This window comes from Pelophylax lessonae, assembly GCF_965119305.1.
Source record: "Pelophylax lessonae genome assembly, chromosome: 4".
In the NCBI taxonomy this organism is placed as follows: Eukaryota; Metazoa; Chordata; class Amphibia; order Anura; family Ranidae; genus Pelophylax; species Pelophylax lessonae.
Genome location: NC_138771.1, coordinates 445,845,581 through 445,857,863, shown reverse-complemented (window position 1 = coordinate 445,857,863; position 12,283 = coordinate 445,845,581). Strand labels below are relative to the sequence as shown.

The 12,283-nt window shown below is 44.9% G+C and overlaps 1 protein-coding gene across 2 annotated transcripts in view; it reads left to right on the top strand.

Moving 5' to 3' along the window:
* Positions 1-12,283, top strand: part of TBC1D9B (TBC1 domain family member 9B) — a 147,952-nt gene that overhangs the window by 124,080 nt on the left and 11,589 nt on the right. Inside the window, exons 19-21 of one of the 2 annotated variants that reach the window (XM_082253131.1) lie at positions 550-600; positions 1,019-1,075; positions 2,696-2,802. In XM_082253131.1, the coding sequence (XP_082109257.1) occupies positions 550-600; positions 1,019-1,075; positions 2,696-2,802 (215 nt within the window). The remainder of the gene's footprint in view (positions 1-549; positions 601-1,018; positions 1,076-2,695; positions 2,803-12,283) is intronic. The other variant, XM_082253132.1, reaches the window with a different exon arrangement.

Here is a 12,283-nt window from a genome sequence, read left to right as displayed (position 1 = left end):
GGGAACTGCAAGTGCGATTTCCAGTGTGTGCGGCGTGTCATTAGAATTAATGGCACCTGCACACATTTGCACTTTTCTGTGCTGGTGGTTGCAGCTACGGGAACAGTTGCGGACCCACAGAGGAAACCACCCACACGGATGTGAACCTAAGACATAGCCTGAATGTTTAAAGCTAGCCATAGATTTTCTTTTTTTTTTTTTTTTTTCCATTCAGCCAGCCTACTGTACAGAGTCCTCCATCCACACAAGCAAGGTGGATGAAGGAATTCCCCCCGCGGGGACATTATGTTCTAGCAGGGGGACTTTCTGCTATCAGAATACACTGATCAGCAGCTGCAGCTATAAACAGCCATTGATCGACAAGTTTTCCAGCTTGTCCTTTTGACTATGTCTAGCATTGTTGTTGCTCTAGGCACCTACAAGGCCGTGTTAGGTCCACTTTAATAGAAGTTATCTTTATTTGACTTTCCCATCTTTTCTTCTCCTCCTTATCTTTTTCTCTTGTCCTCCTGCCACCCTGAATTTTGTCCCCTCTCTTTCTGACTGCAGTATCTCCTTTTCTCTCCGAACTGGATCTTATTCTGCAGAGTGAGTTCCCAGGTTAGTTATTTTTATTGTGTGGGAACAGACCACCCAATCAGTGTGTAAAGCCGCCATCGTGCCATCATACTGGTTAAGGTGTCTTGATCATTTTTAAACATGTAGATCACTTTCAAACATTTAGATTAGACCATATTTTTAATTGTATTTTATTTATTAACCAAAGTAGATGATATAGTTTGTTAGCAATACCTAGTGTGGTTTAGTATTAGTTTTTGCCCACACATGGGAAATGAAGCTATTTTGTATGCTTAGTAATCTATATAAAATACAAATGACCAAAAAGACAAAAGCGCTGTTCACGTGAACTGAATACATTGTGTTTATGAAGATGTTTAGCATACAAAATATGCAGTTGTTTTTATTATGGGCCTTTGAACCTTAGTTCTGTTTTCCACCACTGCTATCTTTTTTCCAGATTCAGATGGGGGCAGTGGGTCTACACCTGAAAACGGAGACTCCCAAGACAAAAAAGGTATTTATACAATTTGAGTTCTGGGTTGTTCTTGTCCATTAAGTCAAAATAGTTGGTGTGTGTGTGTCTACTGATATTAAAGTAATGGTGCACCAGTTAGTCATGAGGAGCTCTGCATAACATTGATCCATATGGAAGGGTGCCAAAGAAGAAGCCTTTACAGAAAAAGAACCAAATGAAAGCATGCCCGAAGTCTACCATATCTACATGATCCAGTTGGGATGTGTAGGAAAAGGTGCTGGGGTCAGATGAGACCAAGAAAGTTCTCTAATATTCAAAATGATATGCATAGCACACATCTGCTATCATCACCTTTTATTACCCACTTCTGGACCAGAAGGATTTACCCCCTTAATGACCAGACCATTTTTTGCGGTACGGCACTGTGTTACTTTAACTGACGCTGTACCCAAATAAAATTGATGTCCTTTTTTTTTCCCCACAAATATATAGCTTTCTTTTGGTGGTTTTTGATTACCTGTGTGATTTTTTTTTTTTTTTTTCTTTTTTTGGCGCTATAAACAAAAAAAAAAAAAAGACAATTCTGAAAAGAAAAAAACTATATTTTTTACTTTTTGCTATATAACATTCCCAATGAAAAAAAATGTAAAAATCAAATTTTTTCATTATTTTAGGCCAATTTGTATTTTGCCACATTTTTGGTAGAAAAAATCCCAATAAGTGTACATTGATTGGTTTGCGCAAAAGTTATCGCCTCTACAAACTAGGGAAAAGATTTATGTCCTTTTTAGTTATTTTTTATTTTTTTTAGTAGTAATGACAGCGATCAGTGATTTTTAGAGGGACTACGACATTGCGGTGGACAGATTGGACACCTTACTGACATTTTTTACACTTTTAGGGGACCAGCGACATTACTACAGTAATTAGTGCTAAAAATATGCTCCAGGGGCAATCAAAGGGTTAAATGTATCCCTAGGGTTCATAACTGACAGAACAGCCATTCTGTGTCCACGGGGAGCGATCGTGGGTGCGCGGCAGTAATCGTGACCGCCAGACCCGCTGATCGCCTTACCCTGAGGCAAATGAGCGGCGTGTGCGCGGCCCCGCTAGTGGTTCCCTGAAGCGACATACAGGTACGTTGTTTCACGGGACAGAGCTGACCTGCCGCAGTTAAACTGCGGCGGGCGGTCGTTAAGTGGTTAAAGTATGGTGGTGATAGCGTTTTACTTTAAGGCTGCTTTTCAATTGAACAGTTGTTAAAAATAGAAGTATGTATGGTGGTAAATACAGGTGAATACTGCATGAAAGCCTTTTTCCATTTCCAAAAATAAAGTTAGGCTTGGGCAGAAGTTTATCTTTTACTAGGACTTTGATCCTACAGACCAAGCCAAAAAACTGGAGCTGCTCAAGAACAAAAGGTGACTGTCCTGCAATGAATTTGTCAAATCTCCAACTCAGTCCAACTGAGAATCTGTGTTATTTAAAAACCAGCAACAGTATCACCCTGCTAGGCTGACTAAAAGAATGGGCCAAAATCTTTTTCTAATGCCTATGTCAAAAAAATAAAAAGTTGAAGTGAAGCTGTTAGCCATCTCAAACATTAAAAAGTATTACAATCATTTTACAGTTGCTCTAATAATGATTTCAATCTTTCAGAGGAGAAAACAAATAACACTACTGACTACAAGTATTACTTGCGGATGTGGGCTAGTGAAAAGGAGCAGAAGAAAGAAACTATAAAGGACATGCCTAAAATGAATCAGGTAAAAATATGTTGTTGTTCTTGCATCACTACAGGGTTTTCCAAGGAATCCTTTGATATGAAAACCTGGATGCTGCCATAACTGACACCATCTTCGAAAAAATATTTTTTAGTTTCCTGGATGTTTCTTGATTCAATATTTTCTAGACCACTGACCCAAAAAACTATGAAGATTACTGTGGATATAAAAAGTCTACACACCCCTGTTAAAATATCAGGTTTCTGTGATGTAAAAAGATATGACAAATATAAATAATTTCAGAACTTTTTCCACCTTTAATGTGACCTATAAACTGTACAACTCAATTGAAAAACAAACTGAAATCTTTAAGGTGGGGGGATGCAAAAGTAAGAAACTAAAATGTGGTTGCATAATTGTGCACACCCTCTTATGGGACATGCGTTTCCCAAAAGCATGTGGGAAAATGTGTTATGGTCTGATGAATCCAAGGTTGAACTTTTTGGCCATAATTCCAAATTCCAAAAGATATGTTTGGTGCAAAAACAGCACTGCACTTCACCAAAATAACGCCATACCCATATGGTGGTGGCAGCATCATGCTTTGGGGCTGTTTTCTTCATCTGGAACAGGGGCCGTAGTCAAGGTAGAGGGATCTATAAACCGCTCCAAATACCAGTCAATATTGGCACAAAACCTTCAGGCTTCTGCTAGAAAGCTGAACATGTAGAGAAACTTCATCTTTTAGCATGACAATGACCCAAAGCAACAAAGGAATGGCTCAACCAGAAGAAGATTTTAGTTTTGGAATGGCCCAGCCATAGCCCAGACCTGAATCCAGATGAAAATCTATGGGGTGATCTGAATAGGGCAGTGCACAGGAGATGCCCTCGCAATCTGACAGATTTGGAGTGTTTTTGCAAAGAAGATTGGGCAAATGTTGCCAAGTCAAGATATGCCACACTGATAGACTCGTACAAAAAAGACTGAGTGCTGTAAATAAAATCAAAAGGTGCTTCAACAAAGTATTAGTTTAAGGATGTGCACACTTATGCAACTATATGATTTTATTTTTTTATTTTTACTTCCTTCCACCTAAAAGATTTTAATTTGTTTTTAAACTGAGATGTACAGTTTATAGGTCAGATTAAAGGTGGAAATAGTTGGAAAAGTTTGTGGAATAAGTTCTGAAAATCTTTGTCTCATTTTTTTTCACATCACAGAAACCTGACATTTTAGCAGGGGTGTGTAGACTTTTTATATCCACTGTATATTAATATTTTTTTCTCTATCGCTCATTGACAGACGTAGTCCTCGGTGATACAGCACCTTCGGGTTATGTTGCCTCCACAGGAGCAGGACTAGACAGGAAATTAAAATGCTCTGGCCACACCCTAGGGGCAGTCCCAGAGGGTATATCCTCTCTCTCTCTGCCTCAGCAAATCAGTTATTTTCTGTCTAGTTAGGAGTAAGGACCTAGATACCTTGCTGGGATCTTCGGTCCTGGCAAGATTTTTTCTTAAAAAGATTTTTTAGACAGCTTTTTTCTCCAGTGTTCCTGTGAGATCTTCAAGCAAGAAAGCTGAACTGGGCGACGGGCTGGATGTTGAGATCCGGTGGTCACCCCAGTTCAGCCTACGAGCGCGTGCAGGCCATAGCTCCGCGCTGGGTCGGCCGCGACAAAGTCCCATTAAGGGTCTGACCCCGCGAGTTAAACGTCTCGCTGAAACGCCAAAGACCATGAGTCACGGCGTCCGTATTGGTCGACAGCCCTCCCGCCCCGGTGGAGAGGGGTACTGTCAGGAGTTGGTGCCCGCCTGGTTCCGGTATGGTGAGTAGTATGTTCCCCCTTTTCCCCCTGACGGGTCTTGTGGTGAACGCGGGCCCCTCTCTGTATGGTAAGATAGAGTCCCCCTCTATCCTATAACATGGCACAGATCCCCCTACTTTGAGTGTGATTTTATGTGCAAAAAGCCAGGAGGCTTGGTTTGGGAGCTAACAATCTAATTGTATACATGTTTAAAAGATTGTAATCAGTGGCAGTCTGGGAATCTTACTGTGATAAGAATAAGGTACCTACCAGTCAGAAGCCACGGACATGTAGACTGCCTTCCTAGTCAAATCTCCAGCTATAGCAGGCCTTCCGAACGGCCATGAGGTCCGCCAGGGCCGGTACCGCCAACCACGCCAAAAATCCCCATGCAGAGATAGTGTTGTGTGCCCTGCAGCACACCGCTATTCGGTACAGGCCGCCGCCATTTTTTTTGCTGGATTGCACGAGCCGCCATTTTGGCGTAGCCTCGTGTCTCCAGCATGGGGGCAGCCATGTTTGAGGTGATCCAAACACCTCGTGGAGCTAGGGGAGGCGCCGGAAGGCGTGCAGAGGAGCGTAGCCGCCTCCTTTCTTCCTGGGCAGCCAGCCAAAAGACTTCCTGTTTGTCAAGACAGCGCTGTAACCTGTTGCAGTTAAACTCTGAGCATCAAGTGGTGAGCCTGGGGGTCTATCTCTCTCTCTCTCTCTCGATCGATAGGGATCCCTAGCAGGTAACACTAAGGGGCTTTTGTGGCGCTGGGGGTCTGTGAAAAAAAAAAAAAAAAAGTTTTTTATTTTTGAATTATATTATCCGGGAAGTTACTGGAATAATCATGGACCCTGCCACACAAATTCCCCCACCTGTTTCCCTCGAGGGGGCCACGGGACCCGCCGGTGCACAGAGTGTAGAGGCATTTACAGCAATTTTGGAGTCTATGGTGGCTCGGGTGGAGGCGGCCTGTCAGGGACGAGGGTCAAGGAAGCGACCCCCGCCTACCCCTATATTATCTGACACCTCTGACTCAGATTCAGAGATGGTCACTGCAGTTGCAGGTCCCTCTGCAAGGGCTGTTACCTCAGGTAAAGCTCCCTCAGACAGTGAGGAGGACGTTTCTTCTCCCGCTATAATTCAGGAAGAAGCATTGGTGGACGCACTAGTTGTGGCAGTGCAGGAAACCTTAAAACTTGAGGTTTTACCGGCAGAAGCAACTGATACAGAGATTCCTTTTGGTACTAACAAGCCCATCAAAACGGTGAAGGTTTTTCCTGTACCCAAGTGTTTTGGTAATAAGATTAAAGGAGAATGGGAGCATTCTAAACGTACCTTTACTATTTCCAAGCGTATTGCTAGACGCTATCCGTTTGAGGAATCCATCATTAAGAAATGGACGGTACCACCAGTGGTGGATCCACCTATTTTCAGGCTGAATAAAGCCACGGTTATCCCAGTGGAGGACACTTCGTCCTTTAAGGATCCGGTGGATCGAAAGATGGAAGCAGAGTCCCGCACCATCTTCTCTCTGATAGGGTCAGCATTTAGACCAGTAATTGTTATTGGTCTAGTTTCCCAGACACTTACGGAATGGGCGAGATTGGTACGCCAAGACCTTAGGGGAAAAGATATTCCCCAGGAAACATCTGATTTGATGGAACAGATTATACAAGGGCTACAGTTTATCTGTGACGCAGCCTTGGACACTACTCCCCTATTAGGGCATGCATCTATGTCAGCGGTAATCCTCAGACGTGTGCTGTGGTTAAAATGCTGGTCAGCTGACCTAGGTTCCAAAAAGACCTTGACGAATCTCCCCTTTCAGGGGAATCGTCTATTTGGGGACACCCTAGATGAAATCATTAAGGATGCCACTGGGGGCAAGAGCACTTTTTTGCCACAGGCTGCTAAAGCTAAGGGACCTCGCAACAAGCGAGGACCTTTCTTTACCGCCCATAAAGGGTTCGCACGCCCGGCTGGAACAAGCGGGAAAGGCAAGACTCCTCCAGGAGGGTTCAAGAAAGGCTGGTCGGACAAACAGAGGACCAACTCAGCCAAACCCGAAGCAAAGGAGTACACAGCCTGAAGGTGCGCCCCCACCCGGTTTGAGGGTGGGGGGACATTTTCACCGGTATTCAGGACATTAGATCGAGCATCAACTACTACTACCGGTGCGATTCTTCCCTTCCAACATTTAAGTACTACAGGGAGCGGTAGTCACCGTTCCCTGAATAGATCTTTTCCTTTACCTTTTCCTAAGATTAGTCTCAATTCCCCACAGGAATCGGATCTGGTTGACCAGACAGGCCAAGAAGCCTCTAGCCGGGTGACTTCGGTCCCTGAGGTTCAACCAGAAAAGATCACCCTTCCTGATAGCAATCAGGTATCTGATAAATGTGTGGGAACAGAAAACGACCAGACTTTCTCGGATGGTCGGGGCCAGATAGCTCTAGGGACGCCTGGTTCAGATCCAGTCAGCACCAGTGGTCCTAGAAATTCTAGGCTGGCCTCGTCAAGCCGGCCTGGCCGACTTGGACAGGCTAGTCGCAGACGTTCCGTGGGAACTTCGTCTCAGGGAGTGTCTGTGGTCTCAAGGACCAATTTACCATCGTGCTTTACAGTCGCTGGTTTTAATGGCCTGGCCATTGAGACCCAAGTACTGAAGGACAGAGGTTTGTCAGCTTCAGTCATTCCTACCCTTATTAAAGCAAAGGAAAGCGACTTCCAGCAAGGTCTATTATCACACATGGAAGACTTATATTGCGTGGTGCGAATCTTTAGGATTTCCTCCACGTACCTATTCGGTGACTCGAATATTGGCTTTTTTGCAACAAGGGGTTGAGCAGAAGCTAGCCTTGAGCACCATCAAGGGTCAAGTTTCAGCATTAGCAATCTTCTTTCAGAAACCTTTAGCTACCAAGTCCTTGGTGCGGAATTTCATCCAGGGGGTGCGGCACCTGGCTCCACCAGTCCGCGCGCCCTTACCGCCCTGGGATCTTAATTTAGTTTTGTCGGTTCTACAGAAACCTCCCTTTGAAAACATCAGGGAGATTCCCTTGTTTACTTTATCCCAGAAGGTGGCCTTCTTGGTGGCTATCACTTCTGCTCGCAGGGTGTCAGAACTGGCTGCATTATCATGCCAGTCCCCATACCTAGTGATTCATAGGGATAAGGTAGTACTTCATCCTAAGCCATCCTTTCTTCCTAAGGTGGTTTCAGATTTTCATCTGAATGAAGATATTGTACTACCTTCCTTGTGTCCTCAGCCCAAGCATCATCGGGAACATGCGTTGCATTCCTTGGATGTGGTTCGGGAAATCAGAGTATACCTGAAAGCTACGGAATCATTCCGTAAGACGGATTCACTTTTTGTGATCACGGATGGCCCCAGAAAGGGTTTGCCTGCATCTGCCGCGACCATTGCCAAATGGATTAGACAGACGGTGGTACAGGCTTATTCTATTAAGGGTCAGAGTCCTCCGTTCCCTGTTAGGGCGCACTCCACTCGAGCGCTCAGTACTTCCTGGGCCTTTCGCCATCAGGCGTCAGTGGTCCAAGTATGTAAGGCGGCCACCTGGTCGTCGGTACATACCTTTACAAAATTCTATAAAATTGATGTGACGGCATCGGCGGATGCCTCATTTGGCCGCAAGGTTTTGCAGGCCGCAATTTGAGGAGACCGGTGGTCTACCTCGAGAGTTTTTTTCTGTTTGAAAAATTTCTTTTTTGTTGAGTCTCATCATTAAGGATGAGCATTGTAAACTTCTAGTTGGCACCGGTTGGGCCTTCTAGATTGGGATTTGATTTCCATTTTCCCACCCCTCATTTGTGATACTGCTCTGGGACGTCTCGAAGGTGCTGTATCACCGAGGACTACGTCTGTCAATGAGCGATAGAGAAAAATGGATTTTTGTAAAATCTTACCGTAAAATCCTTTTCTCTTAGCTCATTGACAGACGTAGTCCCCGCCCCTCTGTTTTGGAGTTGGGTTGGGTTAAAATCTCTAAAGACTGCTTTTTGACATAACTGATTTGCTGAGGCAGAGAGAGGATATACCCTCTGGGACTGCCCCTAGGGTGTGGCCAGAGCATTTTAATTTCCTGTCTAGTCCTGCTCCTGTGGAGGCAACATAACCCGAAGGTGCTGTATCACCGAGGACTACGTCTGTCAATGAGCTAAGAGAAAAGGATTTTACCGTAAGATTTTACAAAAATCCATTTATTATATACCGGATTTATATAGCGCCAGCAGTTTGTGCAGCACTTTAAAAACGTGAGGGCAGACAATACAGTTCCAATACAATTCAATAAAGGAGGAGTAAGAGGGCCCTGCTCGTTAGAGCTTACAATCATATTTTAGGGAGATCAGCAGTGGCAGCTCCCATATTTCTCAGTTTCGGCTCCTTTTAATTTCTGGTTAGCAGAATTGAATTAATGAAACCAAGCATCCGAGCAATGCCTTTAGTGTGTTTTTCTGCATTTTCTTTCCAATGTAAAGTATGTAATTTTAATCTTCTTAGTTTAACTCTCTTGTTGCCACTGATGTAAGGTTTACGTCAGCAGCAGCAGTAGCACCTGCATGCATCCAAACTCCCAACGGTAGCAGCCCAGATTATGTTTATCTTTTTTTAGTGAGCTGCTAGATTTCTAATAGAAGTGATTCACTTCTATTTGTAATGTATTGTACAATTAGTTATACTGATACTGATACTGATTATACAATTAAGTGTGTGTATATGTATGTATGTGTGTGTGTGTATATATATATATATATATATATATATATATGTATGTATGTGTAATATATATATATATGTGTGTGTGTGTGTATATATGTATATATATATGTATATGTATGTGTATATATATATATATATATATATATATATATATATATATAAAACAATCTTGTGCCTTGTTGAAACGTCGAAATAAAACGGTTATGGTGCGCGCACCTTTCAAGACCTGTGAGTGCAGCTCTCTTTTTAATATATATATGTATTTATTTATGTGTGTATGTATATATATATATGTATATATATATATATATATATATATATATATATATATACATACATGAATGGGGTGAACAGCTGGCTCAGAGAAAGTCCAGTAAAAGTAAAATGTGCTTTTTCTCTTTTGTTCATTCATGGACACAGCTCCATATCTTCTTGACCGATGGGTTTATGCTGCTCTCCATAGGAGTAGGACACTAAGCGGAAAAAAATTGGACCACGCCTACAGGGAAGTCCCAGGGGGTATACTCCCATTTCCTGCTTTCCATTTTTTTCTGCCTGGTCAGGAGTATGAACTTAGTTCCTTGCTTTTTCTTTTTAATATTTTCTGTTCCTGTGAGAACTACAATCAATTCTGTTCCTGGGAGAACTACAATCAACTGCCGGATTGTGCGACGGTCTTCCAAGTCTGGCCAGCGAGGGCAACCCGACCTTAGCTCCTCACTAGGGTGGCCGCAACATAGCCCCAGGGGCTGGCCGGCGAGTTAAACTTCTTGCGAGGACACATAGCCCTGGTAACGATCCTAGTCATGACCTGAGTCGTAGCGTACCTCTGGCCTGCAGCACCCCCATGCCAAGATGGTGGGTGGTCTGTCTGGAGTGGTGCCTGCCTGGTCCCATGGTTTGGTAAGTAGTGTCCCCCCCCCCCCACCCATCTGGTGGTCCCTCGGGGTGAACGTGGGTCCCTCCCTGGGTTGGTCAGACCCCCGAGTGCCCTTGCTTCCCACTTTATGCTCCCCCTCAATATCGGGGTCACTCTGCAGACCACCCCCCATTCACCCATACCTAGCTCCCAACTGCCATTTTGTTGTGGATGGCTGCTGTATCTCGGCTGCCATGTTTGTGTAGTCCAGCGGCCATTTTCTTGTAGTTTTCCCCATTACTATCAATCGGCCATGTTTTTGGAGACTATGGGGAGGTGATTCGGTGGTGGGCCTCTAGTGGCAGTTCTTTGAACTTTCTCATACTCTAAGATCAACGCACGGCGTGCAGCCTGACACTCTGCATCCGCATCTGTGAAGGGGGTGGTGCGGGGGTTATTTGTCTCTAACTTGCTGCTATAGCGATTTTTGTGCAGGGGACTTGTAGTACCACTGGTGCAGCGGTGGGTTGGTATTTTTTTCACAGCAATTTTACGCATTTTGCTGGCGGTTCCTGGTTAACCCATGAAGTCCCTGGAGCATGTGACCCCCTCTCTGAGGCTTCGGACCTGCAGGGTCCCAGTCCGCTATGATGGCGGTCCTCTGCCTTCACCTGCATCCTCTGCCTTCTCAGATTCTGAGGTGGATTATGCCGCCGCGGACGCGTCACCCTACTGGGTCTGCGTCCATGCACCCTGAGGGTTCTGATAGTGAGGATGATTCCTCTTCCGCTACAGTTGGTGGATGCATTGATTGTATCAGTGCAGGAAACTTTAAAATTGGAGGACGCAGCGTCGGCTGCGATGGTGCAGTTTGGTACCTGCAGAATCTCCAAGGCGGCAAAGGTATTCTCTTTCCCGGCTTTTTCGACAATATTGTCGCAAGTCAATGGGGTTCCCTCAAACACACTGTCGGTGTCCCTAAGCGCTTTGCTAGCAGGTATCTGTTTGAAGAGTCCCTGCTAAAGAAACTGACAGTACCACCCATGGTGGACTCTCAGGTTTCCAGGCTAAATAAAGCCACCCTCCTTCCGCTTTAGGACTCTCTGTCCTTTAAGGACCCCTTTGACAAGAGGGCTGAATATCTGGTATAATACCTTTTCACCATGGCCGGTTCCATTCTACGGCCAGTCTTTGCTACCACCTTGGTTTCACAGACATTAACGGAATGGGCTAGGCTACTGCACCAGGATTTGGAAGGTGGACAACCTCCTTCTGACCTGGCGGAGCTGGTGGACCAGTTGGCCCAGATGTTGCAATATATCTGTAATGCCTCTCTGGATTGGGCCACCTTAGCCTGCAGGGTGTCCGTGATGGAGGTGACTCTGCACCACATGATATGGCTGAAATACTGGTTTGCGGACCAGACTTCCAAGAAGGTATTGACTGATCTCCCTTTTGTAGGAGCCTGCTTGCTCGGTGCTTCCATGGAGGAGATCATTAGGGGTCTTACAGGAGGTAAGAGTACTGGCTGAGTAAATCAAGAGCGGGCCCCTCCAGGACCGCAGACAAGCTTGCTTCTGCCTGAAGGGGCGTCTTCACCCGTACTTGGGGTGAGGGGACATCTTTGCTTCTTTCCGGATCCGTGGACCTCCTGGATTCAAGACAAATGGGTCCAGGAGTTGATTCGGTCCGGGTACATGATCGAGTTTTGGTCCTTGCCTTCGACAAGGTTCTTTCCTTCCAATCTGCATTTGTCCCCAAATTGTCTACAAGGTCTTCTTGGGGCAGTACAGGAACTGCTCTCACAGGGTGTCATTGTACCGGTTCAATAACAAATGAAAACCCCAACCTCCCCACCCTGCTCTTCCATCCCAAATATAGAGACCCTATGTCCAGAAAAAATGAAACCGTCAATTAACCCCATGATGCGGACAACACAACCAGGTAGGGGTTGCATAGCTGTCGTCCCAGAAGGAAGCCTCTTCTAAAGATGATGCACAAGAAAGCCCGCAGTTTGCTGAAGATAAGCAGACTAAGGACATGGATTACTGGAACCATGTTCTGTGGTCTGATGTGACCAACATAAAACGTATTTGGTTCAGATGGGGTCAAGCGTGTGTG